Genomic DNA, 22,793 nt, shown 5'->3' with positions numbered 1-22,793 from the left:
TGATCCGCCCTCCTTGGCCTCCCAAAGTGTTGGGGTTACAGGCATGAGCCATCACCTCTGGCCTCTTGTCTTTTTAGGAGATGGTGTCTTGTTCTGTTGCCTAGGCTGGAGTGCAGTGGTGTGATTGCAGCTCACTGCACCTAATTTTTTTTTTTTTTTGGAGATGGAGTTTTGCTCTTGTTGCCCAGGCTGGAGGACTGGAATGCAATGGTGTGATCTCGGCTTACTGCAACCTCCGACTCCCAGGTTCAAGTGAATCTTCTGCCTCAGCCTCCCAAGTAGCTGGGATTACAGGCATGCACCACCATGCCCAGCTAATTTTGTATTTTTAGTAGAGATGGGGTTTCTTCTTGTTGGTGAGGCTGGTTTTGAACTTCTGACCTCAGGTGATCCACCGGCCTCGGCCTCCCAAAGTGCTGGGATTACAGATGTTAGCCACCGCACCTGGCCCTAATTTTTAAAAAACATTTTTTTGTAGAGACAGGGTCTCGCTATGTTATGTTGCCCATTCTGGCCTCAGACACCTAACCTCAAGCCATCTTCCTGCCTCGGCCTCCTAAAGTGCTGGGATTACAGGCTTGAGCCATTGTGCCCAGCCTGTTCTTTTTTTCTAAAACATCTAATGTTAAGATGTTGGATTTCAGGATTGGTATATTATTTTTGTTTTTCCTACTTTCCATCTCTTGGTTTTGTTTTACTACCTTATTGGAGATTTTCGTTAACAGCTTGATGTTCTATGCTATTTTTTCCTTTTTGCTACCATTTTTAGTTTCCAAAATCTCTTTTAAAATAATCTTGTTAAACAATTCCTTAAGCATTCTCTTCCTACTTCATGAATTTAGTATCTTTATTCTCTGAGGATATTAATAATAGTGGGGTTTTTTTTAATAGCATTTTTCCTGATTCATAGTTTGTTTCCTCCATGTTGCTTTTTTTCCTCCTTGTCTTTATTAGATATTCTCTTATATAATTAGTGATTTGCTTACATTGAAGAAAAGGGCACTTAAAAACTTAAATTTCCTTGGGGGAAGTTATGATACGAGAATTTTTAGGTCTTGTCTCTTTGGCTGTTTCCATTCCCCAGAGTGGAGCCTTTCAGTCACCTGCTAAAAGGGTAAAGACGTAGCTGCCAGCATTTTGGGAACCAAGCTGGGAAAGACCATTTGTGTGTGTTTGTGGGAGTCCTCACATTTAGTATATAATTTTCCATTTGATTTTCCTATTTTCAATAAACACTTTCCTATTTTCAATGACACTTTTAAATTTAATTAATTATATTTTAAAATACAGACAGGGTCTCACTGTGTCACCCATGCTGGTCTTGAACTCCTGGGCTCAAGTTATCCTGCTTTCTTGGCCTCCCAAAGTGCTGAGGTTATAGGTTTGAGCCACCACGCCTGATCAGTGACATTTTTAGTAGTGGTGTGTCTCTCACTTCTGGACCTTTTCTTCTTTCCCTAAAGAATTAACCTTCCATCTTTTGCTAGGGATGAGGAGGGTCGTTGACTAGCCCATGCGTTGAAGGATGGGGATCTGCGAAACTGTTTCTCAAACTGACTTCAGCTAACCTTGTTTTATTTCAGTTTCACTACAACTTTCTGCAGCCATCCCGGAGACTTTTGGGCATCTGATAACTGTGAATCAGATTCGGTCTCTGCTTACTTTGTTGTTTGAGTATTTGATGTTCTTAGGTCTTTCTGCTAAGTCAGTTACACTTACTCATATGTTCTTTGGCTTTCCAATTCTATTACTCTCATCTTTTTTCTTGTTTACTGCTTTTATAGAGTCATTGTTACAGGGTTTTTGGAGAGAACTGATCTAAATCTAAGTAGCTGTGATATCAAGAAGGACCACCTTGGAGTGGTTTTCTTTTTTTTTAATGTTTTAGGAGACTTTTTTATACATAAATCTCTGTTCTTTTAACACCTGTGGAACATATATTCATAAGATGGGTTTGCTGTAGTTTAAGCAGTTTCCTGTTGATGAATCATGTTGATTGTTTCCAAGTTTTTGGCTATTAGAAACCGTAGTGCTATTTGTTAAAAAAAATTATGCTGCTTTCTGTACATATGTTAGAATCTCCTTAGGGTGATACCAAGAAGTGGACATCCCAAAAGGCTATGCCAAGAAGTACCTTCACTTCTCACTATGAGAGTTCCAGTTGACTGCATGCTCATTCCTGGCTGAACTATATATTTATTTAGCATAGTTGGTGGTGAAACTGCTTCTCTAATTTTTAGATTGTGTACCTCTTCTAGCCATTATTGGACATTGTATGCCATCTATGAATGCTTGTTAATTTGCTATACCCATTTCAATAGTTTAAAGCTGTGGTTCTCAAATTTGAGTTTGTATCAGATTCACCCGAAAAGAAACACAGCTTGCTGAATTTCACCGAGTTTCTGATTCAGCAGGTTTGAGGTGGGCCCTAGAATTTGCATTTCTAATAAGTTCTCAGGGGATGCTAAAACTTCAAGACTAGAGACCACACTTTGAGAACAGCCGATTTATAGGAGGGTTTCATGAAGTCTGAAATTTCCTTGTTACACATGTTGCAAATATTTTCTCGTGTGGAGCTTCTATTTAACTTCATCATATATATCATTTTATAACTATTGAATATTGTGTTTTGCCTTTAAAGTTCTTTCCTATGAAAAGGTGCAACAGCTGGGCATGGTGGCTCACGCCTGGGGAGGCAGGTGGGTAGCTTGAGTTCAGGAGTTCAAGACCAGTGGGCAACATGATGAGACCCTGTTGCTACAAAAAATACAAAAATTAGCCAGGTGTAGTGGTACACACCTGTAGTCCCAGCTACTCGGGAGGTTTTTCCCAAGTGGATTGTCTGCATAATATACAATTTTTGTGCTGATTTTAAAATGTTATTTTTAGTATAGTCTAAAATAGATTTCTAAAATTTCTCATATAGAAATGGATCTGTTTTTGACCCCCAATGGATTTTCTCACCAATGTACTTGCTTTTTATTTCATTTTTGTTTTTGTTGAAGAGGGTAAGCCAGAGAAATTTTCATGTGTTCTTCTGGATCAGCTTTGTCGTGTTGGAGTTCCATTTAATATCCCTCTGGAGTTTCAGGATGAATTTGGTCATACCAGTCAACTAGTAACTGATATTCAGCCAGTTCTTGAAGCAAGGTAATTTGAAGGATCAATACATATTTGTCCTTTCATATTTGCTAAGCATTCGCTCTTTTTTTCAGCTTAATTTTTTTTGTGTGTAAGGTGTTCAACTTTAGTATTATTTAAAATATTAGTGAATTATATTATATCTGAGTAATTTAGCTCCAAGCTATCCTCTGTAACTAGTGTCATATATAAATTGCTTCACTGAAGTTTATATTTTGACTGAATTTATTGCTGAAGTTAAGGTGTTTATGTCTTACTCCATGTTCTTTTGCAAGTATGATATAATGTCTCTTCATTATTTGAAATACTTCATTCTGTGTCTTCTGTCATCACTGTTTTCTCTTTTAGGGTTCTTAGTTATTGGATGTTGGACCTTCTGTAGTGAATCCCCAATTTTTTAAAAAAATGTCCTCCATCTTTTTGTGTTTCTATTTTACTTTCTGATAAATGTGCTCAACCTTGTGCTTACTACCTTTCCATTGAGTTTTTCCTTTCTGCTAATGTATTTTTAGTTGCCATGAGTTCTTTTTGGTTCTCTGAAATTTTTTGAAGACCCTCTTTTTGTTTTATGAATGTAGTACCGTTTTCACTGATAAAACAAATGGTTGGGTTTTTGTTTTTGTTTTTGTTTTTAAGTTTTCTTTTGCCTATACAGATACTCTGTTGTCTCCAACTTAGTCGATTGCTTGTTCTTGGTCTCTAGAGATATCTGGTTATTGGTCGTCTGCTTGTAAATGAGTAGGAGACTGGAATGCAGGTGAAAGAGTGTGGAGAGGCTGTTGCCTGTGAGCTCCACTGTGGGATGATCTGTCTGGAGTACATTGTTGGGGGAAATCCTGTTAGTATTTTTAGGTCTTGGGCTGGGCAGTTTCCTCAAAGAAGAATCTTCAGTCTTTTGCCTGGAGCGGGGAATAGTTTGGTTCCTAATCAAAGAACAGGGCTGGGGTGGGAATTGGGGAGGAGAGGTCTCAGTATCCATATGCATTCATTCCAGATTACCTCTTCTCTTCTTTTTAGTATTTCATTCTCATCCTCAACTTACCTCGTGTCCCTGGTTCAGAGATCTTCTGTTTTAACCTTTTCAGAGATTTATCTTTCACTCATCTGCCAGAGGCAGAGACGAGAGATCTGGAGATCTGAGATCTAAACTTTTCATCAGTCTTTTTGCTTGTTTGTTTAAACCTTTTCCTTTTGCCAATTCTGAACAGTACCTGGGCACTCTATGAGACAGGTTGGTTTCTAGCTTTTTCTATTTCTGTTTTATGATTCAGCTTTTTGGAGACTGCTGATACTTGCCACTTGTCTGTCCTGTTTTCTAGCAGATAAGTTTGGTTGCCCTGTCTCTGCTTCCTTTCTGTTTTTTCTTTCTTTTTTCCTTTAATAGTAAAATAAATCCCTTTACTGTCATATTAGTGGGATTTGAAGAGACAGTGAAAGTAGGTGTATATGTTTAATGTGCCATCTTTCCCAGGGGATTTATTTTATCTTGTGTGCCACATTACATCTTTTTTCAAATGAGCTTTACAGTTTATTCTGAAAATACCTGTAAGCACTTAAATTCCATTCCTCAGAAAAATTAGGCTTTTCTCCATCATGGTATGTTTTTTACTTTTTTCCCCTTTACCTTTGACAAAGTAAAATTTTGCCACTGCAGAGGTCTACATCTGGTCAAATCTGATGAAATTAGCTTTGGAATCAGCTTTAGGAACCATATTACTCATGGAAGTAGATTAGGTGATCTCGCCGGTTTATGTCCTCATAAGCCTGTCTGTTATTATTTGGACTTTTATCTAAATTACCATTCATTTTAATAATAGATGCCCATAAGTCTCTAAAATCCCACTGGTGAAATATTTGAAAGAATTCATGTTAAATGCTGAGGACATCCTTAAACCTGGCTTCTTTGGGTATTTCCTTTTCTTAGGCTTGTATACATGGTCTAGCATTAGATTAGGTACTACGTTGTATCTTTACTAATTCAATACGTGCTATTTTAATTTTACATTATACCTATTGTATCATTTTCAGTGTTTAACCCATTGGCATCACTTATTAATACTTGTTGGATCAGTTTTCTTTGTAAAAGAAATCCATTGGAATTTTTTTCTGTTTAGTTCTTTATATATAAAAAATATTTTATTAGAAAAATAGACATGGCAATGTTACATAGGAAAGCAAAAACACATTTGCAGCTTACTTGTAGGCAATTGAGGGGAGTTAAAAAATAATTTTTTTTCCCCAGTGGTTTATCTTTACATTATGAAGAAATAACCAAAGGACCAAATTGTGTAATTCGAGGTGTTACAGCTAAGGGCCCTGTAAACTCTTGTCAAGGCAAGGTAAGCATTATGTATAGATCCTATGATACTTGTTAAGTATTTATTTCATATGGTAAGAATGAAATTGTAAATGAAAAGTGGAATGACCTATTTTTATAAAACAGATGATAGTAATTGGGTTTTTAGGAATTTATCAGCATTATGCCACCTGACTTATCAGTTACATCTGTAAGAAAAATTGGCACATTTCCTACTATTGTTGGTTAAACATGAATTAAATATTTTTCATCTGTCCCATTATCGCTATTTCAGTTCTTTCACATTCAAAGTCATTTTTTTGGCGGTTATCCAGGACTATGCCGTTTTGGTTTTTTTTTCTCTGTCTCTCCTACTGTTTCTGTCCACTTTTGAATATTTTTCTTATAACAAAAATGACAATTAGAAATATGGGAAACTTCAGCTCACATCTTTAAACATATCACTTTGATATTTAGATGAAAGGAAGTGTTTGGTGAGAGATACAGTTAAGGAAGGAATCCTATGCATAGTTTGTTGGTCTAAAAAAAAAAACAGGGAAGCTAAAGATAGAAACTCTAATAAAGTAATTTTTCAATTAGGTCTATACAGCAGCTAATAGACTTAACTGACTAAAAGGAACACTGTAGCTAATTTTTTTTTTCAGTGTATCATTACTTTAAATATTTTCCCTATCAGTGTGATGTTTAAAACAGAGCATGTGTATTTTTTTCAAGTACTGTATACTGCTTTGTATAATCAAGTCAACAATTGAGTTCTTGATTCTTTCTGAATTCAGATTTTTCTGGAAAAAGAACTTGAAATTCACAGAAAATTTGACTTTAGTAAGATAAACTTACTAAAAATTCCTAGATTATAAAAACCTTTTTATTTTGAAATAACTTTAGAGGAAATAACTTACAAAGGAGTTCGAAGATAGTATAGAGAGGTTGCATGTAGAAAGTTCTTCCTGTTAATGTCTGACAGAACTTTATGTATTTATCCACACATCGACAAAATACTACTAACAAATCTGTGGACTTTTTTTTATTGTCTCCAGTTAATTTATTTTTCTACTCCAGGATCCAATATGGAGTACCACATTGCATTTCAAAATTTTGTGATTTTTGTTTCTACTTTACTATTTCATATGTTTTATAATATCTATCTTGATTATGATAATTATTCAGAGGTTATGCCTTTTGAGAATAAAAATTTAAGAGAAAAATTGATCCTAAAATGATATTCCTATTTTGGAAAAGTAGGTTCTACCATAATTCTGTTCATTTAACTGTCTATAAGGAAGCAATATTGATCAATTTTTTTCCTCTAAGATTTCTGACTCCGTATATGATAATTTTAGTAAGTATAAAATTGGTAAGTAATTTCTACAATGGTATGAAAATAAAACCAAAATATAAATCAGAATTGATGTGATAAACTAAAGTATGTATTTAGGACTGGGTTTAATTTTTACTGGTTTTTTCAACAGAATTATAATCTGAAGGTTACTCTGCCGGGCTTAAAAGAAGACTCACAGATTTTGAAAATGAAATTACTACCTGGTAATATTATTTCAAGAAATATTCATAATTATTTAAAATAATATTCTTATGTTAAAGTATAATGCTATAAAGTTAGAGATTTTTGGACTTTTAGTAGTGGTATAAATCTTGAAAATACATTTAAATGTCAAACCATAGCACTAACAGAAATGACCAGTTTTTAAAAAGGAAAACATTTAGGAAGATGTTATTGACATTCTAAATATAACATTGGGAGAAAAGTTTGGGTATTGAAAATGTTTTGGGGAACTATTTCTTGGAATATATCTATTAGGCTTTATTAGAGATGGGTCTGTTCTTTACATTTTGTTTATACAACTGTTTCATATTTTAAGAAGAAAAATTTTTAATGTTATTTTTATTAAGTTAATGGCTTAACTTGAGAAAATGAAGTTGCATTAAAGTTACATAGGATAGAATATGCTGGCTAATTTGAGAGGCAGTCTATAGTAGAGGTTCTAAGTGCATTCTAGAGTCAGCCCTGCTGGGTTAGTGTCTAGGTAAACTCGTTCTATGCCTCAATTTCTTCTTGTGTAAAATGAGATAATATCTACTCCCTTGGGGTTGTTAGGAGTATTAAATGAGTTACTACAGGTAGTCCTTGCCTTGCACAGTTCTGTAGTACTCAATGGAGGACACAGTTCCAATACGCAAGAGTTTTCATTAACACCTACTGTACCAAGTAAGAACTGCCTGCACCTGTAAAACACAGCAATGTTTAGCATGTTAGTTTTAGCTCTGATATGAACAATACCACAATCATATCTGTGTGCATATGTGATCTTGTTACTGGTTGTAGGTAAAAAGAAACATATCAGCTATTTGCTTTCACAAATTCAAGTTGTTTGACATTTTCCTCCAGTGTGAATTGTTAAAGAATTTAGGTAGGTCCATTGGTGGAAGTACAAGAAAAAAATCATACGTATCAACAAACATTCATTTATTTTAGAGGTTAGATTATTAAATAATAAGTATGGATTTGAGTAGTATATTTCTCAGTAGCTAGATAGTTCTTTTTGAGGGGTATATAGGAAGTATCATGGTATAGTGATAAAAGTCAAGGAGTTTCAAATTACAAATCAGGATTTAAACCTATGTTTGCTACTTACTAGCCTGGTGACCTGGAAGAAATACTTAATTTATCTGAATCCCAGTTTCCTTCCCTGTAAAATGGGGATGATAATAGTAATATCTTCCTTAAGATTATTGTGACGTTTATGTAAAAATAATCCTTAATAAAACTTAGCACAATACTTCATATATAGTAAATAAATGAATATTAACTAATATTAGTACAAAGTATAATAAATATTTTCAGTAATTCTCTCCATGTACTTGTGTTATCAGTATGTAGCATTAATTGAATTTTTAAAATATCAGTGTTTATGGAACAAATCAGACTGGCTTACTGCAGAAATATAAGCCTACTTTTCTTAATCTTAGAGGAAATTTGTGATGTTAATTGCTTATGACATCAGAGGTAGTGGACAATCTAACAAGTGAATGACCTGATCATGTCATTACAAGAACTAATTCTTTGAATGTCTAAAACATATAGTTACTTGTGCCGGAAAAATCATCATGTAAAATTGTTAAATAGTTTTAATCAGCCGTTATTTTTCTTTTTGAATACCTTTTCCCCAGTATCTTTTAAAGATTTTGGGTGATTTCTAATGTGAATTATCACTGTGTCGTACCTTGTGGAGTAAAACTTAGCCTAGACACCAAGCATTTTATACAGTTGAGATAAGTCTTGTCATGTATTGAATCTATGCATTTTGGGATGAAACCGATTAAACATGGACATTGCCTATATTTTTCTTTCTTGGCAATATTTATAAAATATTGAGTCTTTAATGCTAAAGTTGTTTCTTTTGCTATTTCAGTACTTCAGTCTTTGAAACCTGAATATGTATTTCATTGTATAATTTACTGTTAGGTCAGCCTCGTCGATTGAAAGTGAAACCTGATTCCGAAATTTTAGTTATAGAAAATGGAACAGCTTTCCCATTTCAGGTGGAAGTTTTAGATGAATCAGACAACATAACAGCACAACCAAAATTGATTGTTCATTGTAAGGTAAGCTTATTGGAAGATACTTCGATTATTTTGAGTCCCTTATAGTAAGTGGCAGTGACTATTTTAGCCACTTAATAGTAAATCTTACATAGGATTTAAGTCTGAAATGATTATTCCATGGAGGGATTTGTGGGATCTTATTGCCAATAGTTTTTTTTTTTTTTAATCATTCCTAAACCAATAAAGATGCCACCTGTGCCCAGTTTCATAAATTCGTGGATGAAGGTTTACTCACCTCTCCTTCCTTGACTCCATCCCTCTCATTTTATATCAATTATACATGAATAGAAAGACAAAAATGTCTTTCAAGATTGGGAATGGGCTGCTCTGCCTATGGAATAGCCTTTATTCCTTTATTTTAGGGGAAAAAAAATTGGGAATGATGCTTAAATGAAGGTAGGTAAAAGACCACAGAAAGAAAAGGAAAATCCAGTTAAGTAAAAAAGAAAAGGATTGTGATTGAGGAGGTTGGTTTTCCTTCCAAAACAGATAAATTTTACATAGTACAGTAGAAAATTACTGTTTTTGTTCAATATTCAAGAGTTTTAGTGACTTTTACTTAGAATTTTCTTATTCATTGCCAGAAATAGTAGCTCTAGTGAATTATTTGAAACTTTGAACAATTATGGAATAATCAAATACATTTGATAGGGTCTTACATTATTTTGCATCCTTCAAATAGTTTTCAGGTGCTCCAAACCTTCCAGTCTATGTTGTAGATTGCAGTAGTTCCGGAACCAGTATTTTAACAGGATCTGCAATTCAAGTTCAGAATATTAAAAAAGACCAGATGCTTAAAGCAAGAATTGAAATACCTGTAAGTTATTATTGTTACTCATTGATACTGTATTGAGTCTTCATACAAATAGTCTTCAACTGCTTAATAACATGTTTTGCAAAATTGTTAACTTCTAAAAATGAGGTATTTGTGGTTCTTTCAGCCAAAGCAAAGCAAAGGCAATATGAAATGCTATAATGACTATTTTAACATTTGTGTCAAATATTAGTAATTGTCTTGATTTTTACAGTGTCTTTATTATAGTATCTGAAGCTATTACTGATTTATATTTCCCTAAAATATTTTTCTTCTATTAAAATACATAATTTTATTCTTTTGCTTTTTTTTTTTTTTTTTTTTTCAGAGAAAGAATTCCTTTCTCCTTCAAAGACTAAATACTCCTTGATATGGTTTGACTTACTGCAGCCTCCAACTCCTAAGCTCTAGTGATCCTCTCACCTCAGCCTCCCAAGTAACTGGGACTACAGACAAGGACCAATGCACCTGATTATTTATTTATTATTTATTTTTTGAGAAAGAGGGTCTTGCTGTGTTGCTCAGTCTGATCTCAAATTCCTGGCAACAGACAGTCTTCCCACCTTGGCCTCCCAAAGTGCTGAAGTTACAGGCGTGCACCACTGTGCCCAGCCCTTTTGCTTTTTATGGTTCTCATTTGTTTTAGAAAGTTTGGTAAATATCTCCATTTAAACCACCACAGAAGAACATGTAAACCTTTAATTTGTGTATATAATTTTCTATACACACATAGCTTTTTATTTGTATTTTTACACAAAGGGATTTCTTTTTTTTGTTTGTTTTTTTGAGACGGAGTCTCACTCTGTCTCCCAGGCTGGAGTGCAGTGGCGCAATCTCGGCTCACTGGAAGCTCCGGCTCCCGGGTTCATGCTGTTTTCCTGCCTCAGCCTCCCAAGTAGCTGGGACTACAGGCACCCGCCACTACGCCCAGATAATTTTTTGTATTTTTAGTAGAGATGGGGTTTCACCATGTTAGCCAGGATGGTCTTGATCTCCTGACCTCATAATCCACCCGCCTCGGCCTCCCAAAGTGCTGAGATTACAGGTGTGAGCCACTGCGCCTGGCCCACAAAGGGATTTCTATATCATGTGCCAGTAGGATACTTTTTATTGGCGATACATCATGGCTGATAGCGAAGCTAGCATGGAGGCAGAAGCTGTAAACAGTCTAAGGTTGTGGAGTGGGATAACAAATACTTAAGTAAAACTTCTAAGGTTGCTGAGTACAGATACTTGAGTAAAATACTTAAATGTGATTTCTTAGTAATTGATAATGGTGATAGATAATCTAACTGGTTGATTAACTTATACTTTCCTACTAATTATACATCAGTTAGTAACATAGCTTGAACCTCAAATGGATACAAGATGTCTTTTACTTTTTGAATTAGAATGAGGTGACTCTTCATTCCAGTTCTTTTTAAGCTGGTTATATTTGATAACCTTAAAGTATTTTTTATGCATTTTCTTTATGCAATAATATGGGCAACATACTTTTGAGCACTCTTTCTTGCAAAAGATGACTATGAATTAGGGAGGAATCTGGACTTGGAGGCAAGAGCAGCAGGCATTAGGACTTATGTAAATACTACAGACCAATCAGCAGAAGACCAAGAATTCAGGTCAATTAAAACGAATGCCAACAGAAATCCTCTAATATGCAGTTAGAAAATGTTATCCAATGGCAGTAACTGAGTTTAGGAGTAAAGCAAATAAGATACAACAGAAGATGGTTGTGTGCCTGACATTCTGTGAGGTAGGAATTTTTAATATCACTGACATGGATAGTCTTCCATAAGTTAAATGGCTACAACTGGATGAGGAAGGAGACATGAGTTAGGTAAGATTATAAAGGTATTTTATGTTTAAACTTGTTTTAAATATAGTGTCTGCTGTTGAATAGACTAACTAGATTATGAAATAATAATGTAATATTTTAATTTTGTGTGCCTAAAATCAATTTATATAGCATAATCCAGGTCTTTTCTTTGATCTGTAGAACACTGGTGTGCCAATAATAAATTGTAAATATGCCGATACATTGACCAGTTGTCTTTAGGGCGTCTAGAGTCCTTCTTTGGCTATAAACAACCTTGATCACTTACCCCAATGTGTTATGAATTGAAAAAATACTGAAAGCTTAATGTAATCTATTATCATTAAATAATATATTTTCTGGTAGCTGTTTGTCTCTGATTTTGTAGAAAGTTCTTGATTTCTTACATCTTTATTCTTATTCATAAATACTAACAGAGTATGAACATAATTAAAATTTCACAAGTTGGCAATACTTTTAAAGAAACTTGGAAATAAGAGGAAGGGACCGGGTGTAGTGGCTGATGCCTATAATCCCAGCACTTTGGAAGACCGAGGCCAGTGGATCACCTGAGGTCAAGAGTTTGAGACCAGCCTGGCCAACATGGTGAAACCCGTCTCTGCTGAAAATACAAAAATTAGCTATGCATGGTGGTGGTCGCCTGTAATCCCAGCTACTCTGGAGGCTGAGGCAGGAGAGTGGTTTGAACCCAGAAGGCAGAGGTTGCAGTGAGCCAAGATCGCGCCACTGCCCTCCAGCTGGGAGGCAAAGCAAGACTCTGTCTCAAAAATAAAAATAAAAAAATAAAAAAGAGGAAGGGAATCCTTTTAATCCAAATATAATTGTTTTTGTTTCAAGAATGTGGCCACTGTCGTTTATAACCTGATGGTATAACATACGAAATTATTAATAGTACAATGCCATCTTAATGACAAAACCTGTGAGTATAACAATGTATGAGATGGTCTTCCCTAATATTGAAAGTAAATTCTTCAGGAGTGTAAGATTTCGGTACAGATATCGCTCAGTGTTTGTGTTTTCTTCTCTTCCTAGAGTTGTAAAGATGTGGCACCTGTGGAGAAGACTATTAAGTTACTTCCCAGTAGCCATGTTGCAAGACTACAAATATTCAGTGTGGAAGGACAAAAGGCAATTCAGATCAAACATCAGGATGAGGTTAATTGGATAGCAGGTGATATTATGCGTAATCTTATTTTTCAAATGTATGATGAAGGAGAAAGAGAAATCAATATAACATCCGCTTTAGCAGAAAAAATTAAAGTAAGTATCTCTAACAGATTGGTTATTTGTAAGAACTTTTTAAATTTTATGTTTGTAAGACTTTGAACAAGCTGTTTTGTGGGTAGTCTCTATAAAAGAAAGTTGTCACAGAAAAATTATACTATCATTTCAAATTCTAAGAAGAATAAGCTTTTTTCATGGAGTAGGTTGAAATGCGAATGATTCATGTGTGACAAAATTATACTTAGAAAAAAATGATTTTGACATTTAAAAATCTAGGTTTTGACATTTTGTTTAGTTGTGCTCTTCCTGACTAGCTGGTTTTCTGCAATCGCAGTTAACATCACCACCTTGATAAAGCTAGCAATAAATTGGTAGCAGTTTTGAAAGCACTAAACAAAAGATCTGTTAAAGGCAAGCAGTGAAACAGTGTTGTTAACTACAGAGCCTCGATTTGGCCATTTAAATTACTGAAATTGGTATACCACTCTAAAAATATCCTTAGAAAAGAGTTTTGTTGGTCCTCATGAACCTGCTGTCATCTAAATATGACATTTGTACCTTGATAGGGTTGAATCTACATGTTGAAACTTAATACCTCACTGAACAGGGACCCAAATCAAAATGTTAAGAGTCTTATTACATAAAGTAGACAGCTTTTTCGCATTCCCTTTATGGTTGACTGAAATAATAGTGGACAGTCTATGCTTGCTTCTTTCAAAGTTCAGTTTGTTCTTCTATAATGAGACACATGCATTCTTCAGAATCACTCTGCTGTGCAAAATTGTGCAATAAAAAAATCACAGGACTTACGAGGGAAAATGGAAACTAGAGGCACAATACTCAAACTTTCTCAGTAACCCATTAAGAGAACCTAATAAAATAGTGGCAAAAACAATAATGATAATACGTGTTAAATGTTAAGAACTACATAAATACTATAATAATATGGCAGTTTACCTAGCTTAATGAAGTCTTAGGAATGATTGCAGCTTTTGAGTTACTGTAAAGTGGTGGAAGGAAGGTTGTCTGAAAGTGAGGGGAAGTTGTTTTAACAGTCTGTGGATGAGCATGGCTCATTAACACATAGTCAACTGAGGTGACTGATAGGTGTTTGAGGTGCAACATTTTTTGTGTTCCCACTTGGTTGGTTCAGCTGCGCACAGTTTTCTGTGTTGACCTAGTTTTTTCAAAGATGAAATCGTACCTAAGCAAAAGTAAAATTTGCCTTATGCTTAAAATTGTTTACTGATAATTGTATTGGAACAAATTTGCATTTTCAAAGTAAACATGATTGTATTGGAACAAATTTGCATTTTCAAAGTAAGCATTGTAACAGAACTTACTGTACTTTTTTCCCCTTGACGTCTATGGAGATAAAATTCCCAAGTGTGGAAAAAGAATTTACCAAAATTCCAGGCTTTTTGAGGTAGTTAGAAATAAGCATTCCTCCATGTCTGGAGAGCTGACATTCATAGACTCTTAGTAAGGAGTCCCAGTTAACCAAATTTTGGGAGAGTTAACATTGTTTGGCAGTTGCTCTTTCAGACTGGTATACACCATACCCATCCTGTGTTTCCAAACATAAGATCTGGTAATTCAAAAGGATTATTTAGCATGGGTTCAACTGACATGAGTTTTAAAATCTTATTTGGAACAATGCTTGTTCTAGCCAGCTTTTTTCCCCTTCGTAATGAGGGAAGAGAGAATTGAGATAGAAATAATTCTGATTCCGCTTGGAAAGCAGGTAACCATTTTATCTCTATAAGCAGATTTGAAGGTAAGTAGTGGTTTAATAGTGGTGCCAGGGATGTGGCTTCTGAGCTATTTCCTTCTTTCTCACAATCATGCTTCCACTTCTTCGTTTCTTAAGAAGTTTAAGAAAAACATTGAGTGGAGAGCCTCTCCCTGTCATACCTTCTCTAAGGTTGTTGCCTGCATTTGACACATTGTGCCTCTAATTTGGTAATGATGTATGTCTATGCACTTCTTCATTGACAGTAAAAGATAGTGAATACTCCTTTTTTCTTAAGTTGAATGTACAGCCTTTACAGTGGTTTTGTGGTGTTGAGAGAATTAAGCCAAGATAGAGGGAATTCAGCCTGAACTGTGCTGGGGAATCTGTTCAGAAGGGTACACAGCCAGGGTGAGTGAGGAAAGCCTTTTATCTTTTTTGTGGAACTCCTTCTTATTTTCCTTTTTTTTTTTTAATACAATAAAGAACAGAGACTAAAGATGGTTTTAAAAGATAAAAAGGTAACTAAAAACATTAGAGCAGCATCAACTAGGAAACAGAATATTAGTGATTTTCATTAAAAAGTTAATTTACCACGGGCCAGGCGCGGTGGCTCACGCCTGTAATCCCAACACTTTGAGAGGCCGAGGCAGGTGGATCACGAGGTTGAGAGTTCACGACCAGCCTGGCCAAGATGGTGAAACCCCATCTCTACTTAAAAAAATACAAAAATTAGCCAGGTGTGGTGGCGGGCACCTGTAATCCCAGCTACTCAGGAGGTTGAGAGAGAGAATTGCTTGAATCCGAGAGTCAGAGGTTGCAGTGAGCTGAGATCGCGCCACTGCACTCCAGCCTGGGCGACAGAGCGAGACTCGTCTCAAAAAAGAAAAAGTTAATTCACCACAATCAAGTAGGCTTTATTTTTGAGATTCAAGGTTGGTTCAACATACACAAATAAATAAGTGTGATTTGCCACATAAGCAAAATTAAAACCATATGATTTAATATGGTTTCAATGGATGCAGAAAATGCTTTTGATAAAATCCAACATCCCTTAGTGATAAAAGCCATCACTAGATACTGAAGAATACACCTCAAGATAATGAGAGCCATCCATGACAAACCCACAGCCAACATCATACCAAACAGGCAAAAGCTGGAACCATTCCCCTTGAGAACTGGAACAAGACAAGGATGCCTGCTCTTACCAATTCTATTCAACATAGTACTGGAAGTTCTACCCAGAGCAATCAGGCAAGAGAAAAATAAAAGGTATCCAAATAGGAAAATAAGTCAAACTGTCTCTTCATTGTGGAGGTGATTCTATACCTAGAAAACACCAAAGACTCTGCCAAAAACCTCCTGGAGCTGATAAACAACTTCAGTAGGGTTTCAGAATGCAAAATTAGTGTACAAAACTAGTAGCATTTCTGTATATCAGTAACTTTTAAGCTGAAAGCCAAATCAGTCCCATTTATGGTATCCACAAAAATTGCAAAATGCCTAGGAATACATCTAGCCAAGGAAGTGAAAGATCTCTACAAGGAGAACTGCAACACTACTGAAAGAAATCGTAGATAATACCCACAAGAAGGGAAAAACATTTCATGCTCATGAGTCAGAACTAGTATGATTCAAGTGACCATACCGCCCAAAGAAATCTACAGATTCAGTGTTGTTCGTATCAAACTACTGTCATTTTTCACAGAATTGGAAAAAAGCTATTATAAATTTCGTATGGAACTAAAAAAGGGCTCAAAGCAATCCTAAGCAAAAATAACAAAATGAGAGGCATCACACTACCCGTCTTCAAACTGTACTACAGAGCTACAGTAACCAAAACAGCATGCTACTGGTACAAAAACAAATACATAGACCAATGGAGGTGGTTGGAGAACCCAGAAGTAAACCTGTACACGTAGAGCTATCTGATCTTTGACACAGGTGACAATAACAAGCAATGGGAAAGGACTCCCTATTCAAAAAATTGTGCCGGGATAACTGGCTAGCCATATGCAGAAGAATGAAACTGGATCCCTACCTTTTGCCTTATACAAAAATTAACTCAAGGTGGATTAAAGACTTAAATATAAGATTTCAAACCATAAAAATTCTAGAAGAAAACCTAGGAAATAGCCATTCTGGACGTCGGCCCTGATGAAGAATTTATGACCAAGTCCCCAAAAGCAGTTACAACACAAACAAAAGTTGACAAGTGGGCCCTAATCAAACTAAAGAGCTGCACAGCAAAAGAAACTACCAACAGAGTAAACAGACAGACTACAGAATGGGAAAAAATATTAACAAGCTATATATTCTAAAAAGGTCTAATATCCAGAATCTATAAGGAACTTTAACAAGCAAAAAACAACCCCATTTAAAAAATGGGCAAAGGATATGAACAGATAACTTGTTAAGAGAATACGTACATGTGGGTCAGCAAATATATGAAAAAAATGCTCAACATCATAATCAGAGAGAAATGCAAATCAAAAGCAATGAGATACCATCTCACACCAGTCAGAATGACTATATTTAAAAATAGCAGACATCAAAAAATAACAGATGTTGGCGAGGTTGTGGAGAAGAAGGAATACTTATGCACTGTTGGTGCGACTGTAAATTAGTTCAGCCACTGTGGAGAGCAGTTTGGAGATTTCTCAACCTTAAATAGAACTACCATTTGAACCAGTGATACCATTACTATATATATACCCAAAGGAAAAGATACCATTTCACCAAATATACATGCAGTCTCTGTTTATCTCAGCACTATTCACAACAACAAAGACATAGGTGCCTATCAGTAGTGGACTGGATAAAGAAAATAAGGATAAAGAAAATACACCACAGAATACTACACAGCCATAAAAAAGAACAAAATCATGTCCTTTGCAGCAACATGGATGCAGCTGGAGGCCATTATCTTAAGTGAATTAATACAGGAACAGGAACCCAAATACTGAATGGTCTCATAAGTGGGAGCTAAACATTAAATACCCATGGAAAATACAGGAACAGTAGACACTGGAGATTCCAAAAGAGGGGAGGGTAGTAGAGGAGCAAGGGTTGAAAAACTACCTATTGGGTACTATGCTCATTACCTGGGCGATGGGATAACTCATAATCCAAACCTCAGCAACATGCAATTTACCCATGTAACAAACCTGTATATGTACCCACTGAACCTAAAAGTAGAGGAAAAATGAAGTGTAAATTAGAATTTTTTAAAAAAAAAAGATTGTTAGTGATTTTAAGGCCAGGTATGGTGGCTCACACATGTAATCCTAGCACTTTGGAAGGCTGAGGTGGGAGCATTGTTGGAGGCTAGGAGTTTAAGACCAGCATGGGCAACATAGTGAGACCCCTTCTTAACAAAAACTTAGGCAGACCTGGTGGTGCATGCCTGTAGTCTCAGGTACTCAGGAGACTGGGGCAGGAGCATTGCTTGAGCCCAGCAATTGGAGGCTCCAGTGAGCTGTGATCATGCCATTGCACTCAAACCTGGGCTACAGAGCGAGACCTTGTCTATAAAATCTAAAAGTAAAAATAGAATATGAGTGATTTTAAAATCAACTATAGAAGTCTAAATAAAAGTAGAGAGAAAGTTGAGGTCAGAATTCTTAAATAGAAAGTATTGGAAGTTTAAAAGTAAGGACAGAGTAGAGCAAACAACTTGAAAAAGTATGGATTAAATGACAAAATATGGAATGTAAGAGGTGTAAATTAATACAGAACTGAAAGCACCCAAGAAGAGATTAAGGCCAAAGTATGTCCAGAAAGTTAGATAAAACTTTTTTTTTCTCACCTTGCTGAGTAAGAATAAGGTCCACCTAGATCTCATTCAGAGTCTTCCCATAAATAGGATTCTTTTCAAAAAATAATTGAATATTGCTTTTCAGAATTACATGATCTGATTTATATGTTACTTTTAAACGATAATGGCCACAGTGATACTTTTCTGGCAAAGCACTAAAGAAATAACTTAAGAATTTTTATTTTGTCTCACTAAAAAATAGGGCAACTTTAACAACAGAGACAAAGAGGATGCCTCTGTATCATAGTAGTATATGAACCACACCATTTCTGACCATAAAGAGACTTTTTTCTTGGAAGTGAAGAAGATGGATTATAATGTAGTTTTAAGAGTAAGATAAGTGGCAGTAGGAGAACATTAGACAGACTAAGCTTTATTATTCTTAAATATATCATTTTCTTCTAGGTTAATTGGACTCCTGAGATTAACAAAGAGCACTTGCTACAGGGTCTTCTTCCTGATGTGCAAGTACCAACATCTGTAAAAGATATGCGCTATTGCCAGGTTTCTTTCCAAGATGATCATGTGTCTTTGGAAAGTGCATTTACAGTAAGGTTTGTGGACTCATTATATTTTGCAGCCTGTGGCAACAAAATACTTTCCTCCATTGCACATATATGAAAGTTGTTTTTAATGTAAAAATACTACAGTTTCAATGAAATATGATAGATTGTCTTTGGAATAAAGTATCATTGGTGATAGCGATTAATTTTTGTTATCACTATAACCTTGCACTGAATTGACCTTCTAGTATTTGGAACCTTTATTAAAGGAAAGTTTAGTGCCAGCAACAGTGAAAACACCTGCAAAATGACAAAGACATGAAAAATACAAAAGATACAGTGTGATCAGTCAATGTTGTTCAGAAGGGAAAATTCTTTCATTGCTTAGTGAGAATTTTTAAAGCTGAGAGTCCCACCAGAGTTAATATGTAGAACTTATATTGAAGGGACAGAATTAAGTGAATGTGTAAAAAAAACCTTTTACACTGGTCTATCAATTTCTTGGCCACCTCTTTTCCAATAACCTCTTGGACTTTAATTCTTCTACCCATTTCTATACTTTTCCCAACACTTAGGATAGTTCTGTTTTTGAGATAGAATTTTCAAATGTGCTGCATTCTGACCGTGATGACATCACTCAGTGAGTTATTAACTCGTCTGTTTTCTTGTCATAATTTCCTCTTAATCCAGCATTAATACTGTGACTTAACATGTCTGTAAGTTTTTGGTCCGTATTCTCTACTATCTTTGCAAAGTATCTTTTTCCTATTTTCTTTTGGATTAATAGCAGATTATATAAATTAAACAGTTATTTGAAGGGGTGTTATTATATTTGAGTTATTGGATACGAACATTATATATGTGTTATTCTGTAGCATGTTGGAACTACTTCAATTAATGCTCTAACTGAAGACTTCTAACTTGTTAAACAATTTCAGACCACTTCCTGATGAACCTAAACATCTAAAATGTGAGATGAAAGGAGGAAGAACCGTACAGATTGGCCAAGAGCTTCAAGGAGAAGTAGGTTAGTATGGCTTGCTTTAAAAACAACAAAAAAACTGATGTTTCCTTCTATGGATGTTTTAGATACATAATCTGAAAGGAAAGCTTTTGGGTTCATATAATGTTATTGGTTTAAAATCTATTGTCAGACAAGATTGAAGTATTTTCATTACGTTTGCCCAGGCTGACATAGCTTTGAAATCAGTGTGACAAACATATTTTGTTGAAAAAAATCTTGCCTTTTGTTAGAAGTAATAATATTACTAATTGGAAGTTAATAAGAAAAGTATAAAATAAGCTTGGCGTGGTACACATGCCTGTGGTCCCAGCTACCCAGGAGGCTGAGGCGAGAGGATTGCCTGAACCAAGGGGTTTCAGGCCAGCCTGGACAAAATAGTGATACTATACTCCTAAAAAAATTCTTTTTAAGTTCTGGGGTACATGTACAGAAAGTGCAGGTTTGTTACGTAGGTATACATGTGCCATGGTGGTTTGTGGCACCCATCAACCCGTCATCTACATTAGGTATTTCTCTTAAGTGCTATCCCTCCCCTAGCTCCTACTCCCCGACAGGCCCTGGTGTGTAATGTTCGCCTCCCTGTGTCCGTGTGTTCTCATTGTTCAACTCGCACTTAAGAGTGAGAACATGCGGTGTTTGGTTTTCTGTTTCTGTGTTAGTTTGCTGAGAATGATGGTTTCCAGCTTCATCCATGTCCCTGCAAAGAATATGAACTCATCATTTTTTATGGCTGCATAGTATTCCATGGTGTATTTGTGCCACATTTTCTTTATCCAGCCTGTCATTGATGGGCATTTGGATTAAAAAATTCTTTTTTAAACATGAAAGTATAACGTACATGTATGAATGGATTCCTATGTATTTTTTCTTATGTCTAGAAAATTACATTAAAATACTATCTTCAAATTTTCATGGTAAAAAAATCTGATTAACATTAGCATCGTGTTAAATGTAGTTGAAAATATACTTATGTAAATCTTTATTTTATAGTGAATTTAAAAATGAGTATAATTGTTTTATTACCAAAAATTAGTAAGAGAACAAAGAGTAAGTTTCTAAGCATGTTTTTATAAAGTATATTGTAGATATTTATATCTTCTATTAAAAGATAATACTAAAATAAAACTTCCCCTTTTTTAGTTATAATAATTACGGATCAGTACGGAAATCAGATTCAAGCATTTTCACCAAGTTCTTTATCTTCTTTGTCAATTGCTGGGGTTGGACTTGATAGCTCAAATTTGAAAACAACCTTTCAGGTATGGTTACTTTCTATACCATGTTGGTTTGATTCATTCTATTGTTATATGTGTAACAAAAAGTTTGGGAAAAACTAGTATAACAAAAAAGTTTGATTTTAGTTTTTAAATTGAAAAGTCATAAAAGGCACTTAAAAATCTTATAATGAAAAAGTTTGAACATACGCAGAAATAAACATAGAATGGGTATTTCTTGTGTTCCCATCATCTTCAACAGTCATCATCCTCCCCATACCATATCATTTTGAAGCAAATTCCAGACATCATACCATTTTATCCATAAAGATTGTGGTGTATAGATTTTTTTGATAGCTTTTCATAGCAGCTATTTAAATAAAATTTCTTGGTGTTTAAACCCTGTATTAACAGGATGCTGAGAGAAAAAATCATTATAAAGGTTTGCAACTGTGCACTTAATTCAGGTTAGCTTAAAAAATAAAAACTCTGGTGGAATTCTTTCAATTTAAAGCAAACAAGCATGCTGTAGTCTGCTTGGAGAGGTAGAGACAGCTTTAGCGAAAAGGACATGGTGGAGTTGGGTCTTAAGGAACCTGCCAGTCCACAGTGGGTGAGAGAGAAGATCTCTCAGGTCAAAGGGAAGTTAAATTCATTTAGATCATTGAATGCTTTTTTAAACTTTTCCTCTTTGAGTCTCTATTACACTTTTTCTTAACAGGGGCAGTCACAAAAATAACTTCCATGTTTCCCTTCTAACTAGCGTTTCTGTCTCCAGTAATCTGTTCTGCTCTTTTCTAATGTTGAGAGCATCATTTTCACTACTGAGGAACTTTGAATATTTTGTTCCCTCCACAATGATAAAATGTGCTCTTTGACTTTTAGATTCTTCCATTTTCTAGCTTCATGCTACAGGTAGATGAAATCAGAAAATAAATGTGCTCCTGTGGTTATGAATAAACAATCCCTGCTTCCTATCATTCTGTGCACAGGCTCCTAATTGTTCCTAAATTATAACCCATCTTCCTACATCTTCAGTTATTCTACTAGATCCATCCCACCAGCATGTAAACATGCTGGAATGTCACTCATCTTAAACAAACAAAAGGAAAAATCCCTCCAGAAAAACCAGCAAAGCTTCATTTGGCTCTGTATTCCTGTCCATCTACTGCCCTCCTCCATTTTATAGTAAAACTCCTTGGAAGAGTTGTATGTTTTCACATCCTTTTCTGTCATTCTGTAGCAAGCCACTCTCATCATGTTTTTCTGCTCTGTTCTACCTGACCAAATCCAGGGGTCAATTTTCAGTTCTCATGCTACCCATTAGACCTATCAGCATGTTACATTCTACTGCATTTGAAATCAATTGCCTTAGTATGGCCTGTAATACCTATAGTATTCCACCCTACCATAGTCTCACCCCTTTCTCTCTCCATAGCTCTTTACTCTCCAGCCAAGTGGACTTTTTTTCTACTTCTGTTCTGTAATTGACGTATACCATCTTGGCCCATTTTCGGAATTGTATATTTAATTCTGTTTGTACCTATCT

General features: G+C 35.3%; 1 protein-coding gene across 1 annotated transcript in view; it reads left to right on the top strand.

Annotated features, from left to right (window-relative positions):
- SMCHD1 (structural maintenance of chromosomes flexible hinge domain containing 1) overlaps positions 1 to 22,793 on the top strand; it is a 167,075-nt gene that overhangs the window by 82,621 nt on the left and 61,661 nt on the right. Inside the window, exons 20-28 of the mRNA XM_011996333.1 lie at positions 3,006 to 3,150; positions 5,384 to 5,480; positions 6,928 to 7,000; positions 8,940 to 9,079; positions 9,762 to 9,896; positions 12,763 to 12,990; positions 18,909 to 19,057; positions 19,945 to 20,033; positions 21,171 to 21,289. Of these exons, the coding sequence (XP_011851723.1) occupies positions 3,006 to 3,150; positions 5,384 to 5,480; positions 6,928 to 7,000; positions 8,940 to 9,079; positions 9,762 to 9,896; positions 12,763 to 12,990; positions 18,909 to 19,057; positions 19,945 to 20,033; positions 21,171 to 21,289 (1,175 nt within the window). The remainder of the gene's footprint in view (positions 1 to 3,005; positions 3,151 to 5,383; positions 5,481 to 6,927; positions 7,001 to 8,939; positions 9,080 to 9,761; positions 9,897 to 12,762; positions 12,991 to 18,908; positions 19,058 to 19,944; positions 20,034 to 21,170; positions 21,290 to 22,793) is intronic.

Source organism: Mandrillus leucophaeus, unplaced genomic scaffold (assembly GCF_000951045.1).
Source record: "Mandrillus leucophaeus isolate KB7577 unplaced genomic scaffold, Mleu.le_1.0 Scaffold51, whole genome shotgun sequence".
NCBI lineage: Eukaryota > Metazoa > Chordata > Mammalia > Primates > Cercopithecidae > Mandrillus > Mandrillus leucophaeus.
This window is presented reverse-complemented; position numbering and strand designations above follow the sequence as displayed.